General features: G+C 32.9%; 1 protein-coding gene across 8 annotated transcripts in view; it reads right to left on the bottom strand.

Annotated features, from left to right (window-relative positions):
- Nucleotides 1-5,118: 5,118 nt before the first annotated feature.
- The window catches only part of LOC106870629 (E3 ubiquitin-protein ligase RMND5A), a 29,002-nt gene continuing 26,620 nt past the window's right edge, over nt 5,119-7,500 (bottom strand). For 5 of the 8 annotated variants that reach the window (XM_052978432.2, XM_089347158.1, XM_014916767.3 and 2 more), the window contains one exon: nt 5,119-5,454. In XM_052978432.2, the coding sequence (XP_052834392.1) occupies nt 5,361-5,454 (94 nt within the window). In that variant the 3' untranslated portion in view covers nt 5,119-5,360. The remainder of the gene's footprint in view (nt 5,455-7,500) is intronic. The other 3 variants (XM_089347159.1, XM_089347160.1, XM_014916765.3) reach the window with 1 other exon arrangement.

Raw genomic sequence — 7,500 nt, 5'->3', positions numbered from 1 at the left:
CTACATATGGGAACTTAAAGATGGGGGTACTAAATATAATTTACACTGGAAAATATTAGCATCTGCACCTGCGTACAATAATAGAAATAGAAAATGCTTATTATGTATCAATGAAATTTTTTTCCTAGTTAGGGCCAGAATTCCGCTTATTAACAATCTGAATGAACGTAACGGTTCCTGTCTTCATAAAATTGGGTATACCTTCTCTAAATATAAGCAGAATCCAGTATTGAAATACCACTTCTGATGTGATAGTAGTTATTTAGAGTTAACCATTACTACTATTCTATATTTTATTAGCTAAAACATGATATTTATGCAGATATATTAAATATAAATAGAACCTAGTATTAAAATACCACATCTGATGTAATAGTAATTATTTAGAGTTAACCAATATTGTATCAGCTAACATATGATAATTAAGCAGATATATATAAATGAGTATATATATTTAGTTAGATATAATTATATAAATGTGGGCATACATATATCTGTGCGTATTTATTACTATAAGTACTACCTCTGTATTGATATGTGTATTTGTAGCTATATGTGTATGTGTATATATATATATGTATATATGGATGTATTTATATGTGGTTTTATTACTATAAATACTACTCCTGTATTTGTATATGTATTTGTTTATATATGTATATGTGTGCACATATAGATGTATTCATAGGTGGATGTATGGATATATTTGTATATTTGCAAGCATGTATGGGTATATTGTGTAAATGTATGTATTTGGATGTATGTATCTATATGTGCACATATATGAAGTTTTAGGTAGGTATTCACTTGTATCTGGGCATGTATATATACTTGTAATGGCAATTAGGTAAGTGTAATATACCTATATGTACATGTACATGTACATATATATGTACATGTACATGTATAGGTATATATACTGGTGTATGAATACAATTATATGCATGTGAAGATAGACATATATGTATGTAAGTATATATGTGAATGTTTGTGCATGTGTGTAGGTAGTTGGTTGTATAAGTGTGTACGCATATATATATGTATGTGTATGAGTATGTATATGTATGTAGATAGATGAGTGTATATGTGGGTGTGCATATAGATATATATGTGTATGTATATATATATGTATATGTGTGTGTGTGTGTGTATACATGTGTGTGTGTATATATATGTGTGGGGGTGTATGTGTATGTATGTATTACACATGTATGGGTATATTTTTGGTTATGGACTCTGATATGTAACGCTACTTTTAACCATGGTTTGGATTGATTGATTGATTGATTGGTCAATTAATTATTTACTTATTTGAGTGGTTGATTGATTGGCTGATTGATTGGTGGACTAATGAATTGGTTAATTAGTCGTTAGATTAATAAGTTATTGAAGATACTCAAATCTAGGGTTACCTCCATTCACTCATGTTTGTAAAATAAAAAGTGTCCCAAGTATAAATTTAACAGTAGAAGTAAGTAGATATAGAAATAGACGAATCACTAAGTTTATGAATAACTACCTTAGAAGTTTATTAGTTAAGTGACTCAACTATATAGGGAATCCTGCTGTCAGGCATAATAAATTTTAAGCATAATCCAAGGCAATTGGTCGGGTACAATAGCTTTCGATCGTATTTTTACCAAAAATAACTACAATTTGAAAATATGTAGGTATAAGTTATATATGAAGGAGTTTTAGTGAGTAATCGTAGACTATATTGTAGACGTAATCTTAGCGTTTAACGACAACATATCAAGAAGATATATACGAGCAGTCTTATAGTATTGCTGTGTTATTGTTTTTTTTATTTTGCCCCTTATTGTAGTGTGGTCGTGTATGTGTGTATACATACATATGAATATTTATTTATATCCACATATAAACTTTCTGATAATTTGTTTAGTCTGACCACTTAACTCCCCAGACTGCAACCCTCTTGATTATTATGTGTGGGGTGCATTTGAGCGAGAGACCAACAAAACTCCTTATAACACCAAAGATGAACTGGGGGCAAGAATTATGGCAGCATTCACCAGCTTAAATAAGGAGACCATCCAGAAGAGTTGCATGAGGTTCCGAAGTCGTTTGGAGGCTGTGGTTGAAGTCAATGGCGATTTTATTGAATAAATTTACTCTTTAGTATTTCAAGATATTTTTATGTAATTTTGGTAAATATATCTGTCAAAATGAGATGTCAGTATTATTTTCATTTTTGCATAATTTAGACAACAGTTTATTCACCGCACCCTGTATGTGAGTGTGTGTATGTGTGTGTGTGTGTGTGTGTGTTTGCATATGTGTGTGTTTGCATGTCTGTCTTTGTACCCCACCACCATCGCTTGACAACCGATGCACGTGTATTTACGTCCCCGTAATCTAGCCGTTCGGCAAAAGAGACTGATAGTATAAGTACTAGGCTTATAAAGAGTAAGTCCTGGGGTCGATTTCTTCGACTAAAACCCTTTAAGGCGGTGCTCCAGCATGGCTGCAGTCAAATGACTGAAACAAGTAAAAGAGTAGAAGAATATATGTATGTGTATAATTAAATTAGGCAGTGGTTTAACAATGAATCACCAAAGAGGAAAATAGAATTGCCATTAAATATGACAGAGGGTATTAGAACACCTACAACGCTAGGTGTTCTCTGTGTGTGTGTGGACTTTCTGTGCAACATTTTATGGTTATTAGTCAATGTAATGTCACACCCCCCACTTTTGTTCCTACTTAGTGACACCCCACACAATGTTCAATATTTGGAGCGAGATTTTCTTTCTATCCAATTCTCTATCCTTCTCCTCCCCACCCTTGTATGCAAAACCTTCCCAATCTGTTTCCAGTACGTAGGTAAGACGTATTTTGTTTCATCCCCTGCTAGCATTCACTTCAGACCCCCAGTTTATTTCTTCACTTTTCATTCTTTTCTTTCTTTCTATCTTTCTTCCCTTCAATTCCATCTTTCTATCTTTCTCTTGAACCCTCTCATCGTACTTTTAGAAGACTAGCACCGCTATTTTCTTTCTTTTTTGTTAGTTTTTTGTCATGTAGTGTCCCACATTTTGAAATACTTGCAATTTGTATTTTTACTGCTTATGTTTGTTTCGCTTGATAATTATCTGAAATTAAACATTTTAATATACAAAATATACTTCACATTATTACATATACTATACGTTAATGCAAAAAATATTGTGCTTATTGACTATCTTCAAAATGATGACACCATCAATGGAAAGTTCAATGCCAACTTGCTAAGGCAATTACGAAAAGCTATCAAGACCAAGCGGCCAGAAAAACTGATGAATGAGGTCTTGTTTCATTGGGACAGTGCTTCAGCACACAGGTCTTTGGTTTCAATGGCTGCTGTGCATGACTGGCTTTGAAATGATCGATCATCCTCCTTATGTTAGTGACTTGGTTCCATCTGATTATCACCTGATTCCCAACATGAAAAACACACTTAGCTGGTCACCAGTATCTCTGTGATGATGACATCTTATCTGCTGTTGATGACTTTTTTGACCAATAGGATAACTTCTTCACCAGTGCGATCCAAGCACTGTAATTACCGATGGAAGTGTGTGGACAGTAAGAGGAACTATGTTAAAAAATTGACTTCATTTGGTTCCATTCCACGAATATTTCAGCCGACCCTCATAATAATAAAAATTATCATTATACCTGCATTTGTTTACATATTAACATTGAAAAAATCCACTTTTTTCGTAAAAAAATTGAACTAAAACTGTTAATTTCAGTAGTAAAACTAAACTGGCACTCTGTCAGCTACAACAACGAGTGTTCTAGTTGGTCTGGCCAACAGAACAGCCTGCTCGTGAAATTAACATGCAAATGGCTGAGTATTCCAGACACACGCGTCCCCTTAACGTAGTTTTCAGGGTGATTCAGCGTGACACAGAATGTAACAAGGTTGACCCTTGGAAATACAGATACTACTCATTTCCGCTATCTTTGTGAACTGGAGCAACGTGAAATAAAATATCATGCTCAAGAACACAACGCGCCGCCGAGAACTGAACTCACGACCTTATGATCGTGAGCCGAATACCCCAACCACTAAGGATCTACAAGACTATTCATAAAATAAACCAAAAATAACCTATCTGAAGGTTCAGGTATGTCTGTGTGATTAAGATCACTTTGCAACCAAGTGGTTTGGGGTTCAATCCTACTGTACAGCGCTTAGGTTATGTCTCATCTATTATAGCCCCAGGTCAACCAATGACTCGAGTGAATTTGGTGGATGGAAACTGTGTGGAAGCCTGTCATATATGTGTATGTCTTTGTGTTTATCACCATCACTACTACTGCTTGACAATCGGTGTTGGTTTGTTTACCTCCCAGTAATTTAACAGTTTGGCAATAAAAACTGATAGAAATAAGTATCAGACTTTAAAAATAAGTACTAGGGTCACATTTTTCAACTACAGTCCTTCATGGTGGTGACCCAGTATGGCCACAGTCCAATGACGGAATCAAGTAAAACATAAAATAATGGTCCTCCCAACCAAAATGACAAAGAAGAGATTCATTTGTCTGTCATATAGACTTAAGAGATCCAGGTAAAAAAAAAAAAACAGATACAATCATCATCATAATCCTTTCTACTGTAACCACAAGGCCTGAAATTTTAGAGTAGGGGGCTAGTTGGTTACATCGACTTCAGTACTCAACTGGTACTTATTTTATTGACCCCAAAAGGATGAAAGGCAGAGTTGATCCCAGTGGAATGTGAACATAGAATGTAAAGACAGACAAAATACCGCTAAGCATTTTGTCCAGGCTACAGTGGCATCAAACAGAGCTTGAAAGTTAGTTTTATCAGATTAAATTGTTGTCCAGTCTGTAGGAACAAATTGAGTATTTATTAGTCTGCCTATTTAACTGTCCTTTCATTTGTCTCTACATCACTTTCACAAATTTAGCTCAGATAAACAAACCTTTGAAACCCACACTAATTGCTAAATATATTGGAATTCTGATTGACAGTTTGGCATGAACATAATTCATGAAGTGTAAATTAAATAATCAATGACAAATCATACAGACAAATTAATGAAAAAGAAAAAAATGAGAGAAAGAAATGAAAAAATAGCAAAATAACCAAAAGAGATAAAGATTTTTTATTTTTTATATGATCCCATAAATTTTAAATACATTTTCAGGAGGACTTGAAAAGCTGAACCTTTTTATTAAAAGTGTAAGTCCACACAGTGTGATAAAAAATAAAAAAAAGGAAAAGGAAAGTAGGGAACTGGGATAGAAATAAAGCAACAGATAAATTAAGGATATGAATTTATTATTTTTAAGAAAAGACAATATGAAAAAAAAGTCAAGTTGGTTTAAAAGTATATTCGTTTAGCATCTGCAGGAATCTGTTCCATAGGGCAATAGGGACACTTGACTCTGGAACGAGAAAGGAATGCCGAAACTGTACTGTTTGCACAAAAACAGCACAACAGGCATTTAGCAATAAGTTAGTACATGTACTTGAATGTAGAAAGATGTTTAACCGCCAATATAATTAGGTAACCATGTTCCAACTGCTGCTATGTAAAGGAATACACATGCACACACATACATAAGCATACATAGACACACACACACCACCACCAACACCAAAAATATTTTAATTTAATTATACTATGAAATATAATTAATGCTTTAAATTCTAATTCAATTATGGAAAAAAAATAAATAAAATGGAAATTTTATTAAAATTTAAACAATCAGTGTGCATGTGTGTGCAGGGTAATAAACTCAACAGAAAAACTGTTTGAAAGTACAGATTCACAGTTTGATAAATTATAGTATTTTATTAACTGAATGATAATAACAAAAGAAAAATAACAAAAACTATATTGAAATTACTCTTATTATTGCTATTTACACTAGCATGAAATATCAATGGAATGCTAATAAATCAAACTTTAAAACAATATTGAAAGTACAAAAATGTTTTTAGTTCAAAAATTCTCTAAGAAATACCAAAACTAAAGATCTACAAAATCTTTCCTAAGCCTCCTTATTGTAAATGAAAGCACTTGTCTTAAAGAACATCATTTTAGTTTTATTTTTCTAACTGCTAAATACCCAAAATTACATAATTTATAAAATATTAATGTTTTGCTATTCTAACCAAAGAGATTTACTATCAAATTTGATAACAATCTTCATTTTTATTTTGTTTTACTACAATAAACCAAATGATGTATTTTTATGATCAGGAAGAGAAACGGAAGTTTTATAGAATCTTTTCTACTCTAGGCACAAGGCCCGAAATTTTTGGGAAGGTGGCCAGTCGATTAAATCGACCACAGTACTTAATTTATTGACCCCCGAAAGGATGAAAGGTAAAGTTGACCTCGGCAGAATTTGAACTCAGAACGTAAAGACAGATGAAATACTGCCAAGCAATTCGCCCAGTATGCTAACATTTCTGCCAGCTCGCTGCCTTGGAAGTTTTATAGAATGAATAAGTAATGTTTGTTTGAGTTAAATGTACCTGTTAATGCTTAGATTTAAGGTTAGACTAAAGAAATCTACCATGTTTTGCTTTTGAGTCAAAAAGGAAAGCTTCTAAACAATTACTGAACTAGAAATAGCTAAATCTTGGGATCACACACCCTGCTCTCTTGTAAAAAGGAAATTGGATAACATAGTAATACATATACAAAAAGTGGTAAAGTCAAAACTTGTAGGTCTTTTCAATAGAGCAAGTCACAAAAATGATAAGATTTTGCTAGATATCTCAAAAATGCCAGTGCCAGTCAAGACAGCTATGTTGATTTATTGATCCACTCAATTTCACCCTCTAAATTATTAGGAGTTATTATAAATGTAATACTTTAAGAAATTCCCTATGAGAATATTGCTGTTAAAGACTGTAAAATAATTTGAGAAAATAGAGGTGAACATATGAAAAAATGGCAAACTGTAATTTGACAAGGACAGCATACTCTGGGTTCCCTACAGAGTTTAGTAACTACAGTTAACCACATTTGTAGGTTATTATTAGGGAACTAAAATACAAAAATTAACCATTTTGATTGAACAGAAGGAAATAGTTTCTTATACTGATAACAAAGATTCTTATACTATCACTCTGCGAAAACTGAGAAAATAGTTTTATTGGAGTGGAGTACTTTCAAATTTTTAATGAATTATTTAGAAATAGCATTCTTGTTTAGTAATGGAGGTTTTGGCATTAAAAGCCTTTTCGGTAGACATTTACAGAACAGGTAAAATGTCTCCAACTGATATCAAAATGCAAATGGTTTGCTATTTGCTTTATCAGCGCAGGATAAAGGAATATAATGATCTTATCTGAGTAGAATAAATAAAAAATAGAATCTGAGGAAAGCAAGTGTGGTCAGCACCAGCAAAATCCATTTAGTAAAGTCTGCAAATTTGGATAAGTATGTATGTCATAGAAAGGCACCAGTACCAACAAAGTGACACATTCTTAAAGTTCTTTTTATT

This window comes from Octopus bimaculoides, chromosome 2 (assembly GCF_046866305.1).
Source record: "Octopus bimaculoides isolate indiv1 chromosome 2, ASM4686630v1, whole genome shotgun sequence".
Taxonomy (NCBI): domain Eukaryota; kingdom Metazoa; phylum Mollusca; class Cephalopoda; order Octopoda; family Octopodidae; genus Octopus; species Octopus bimaculoides.
Note: the sequence above shows the minus strand (reverse complement) of the source record. Positions and strands in the feature narration are given on the sequence as shown.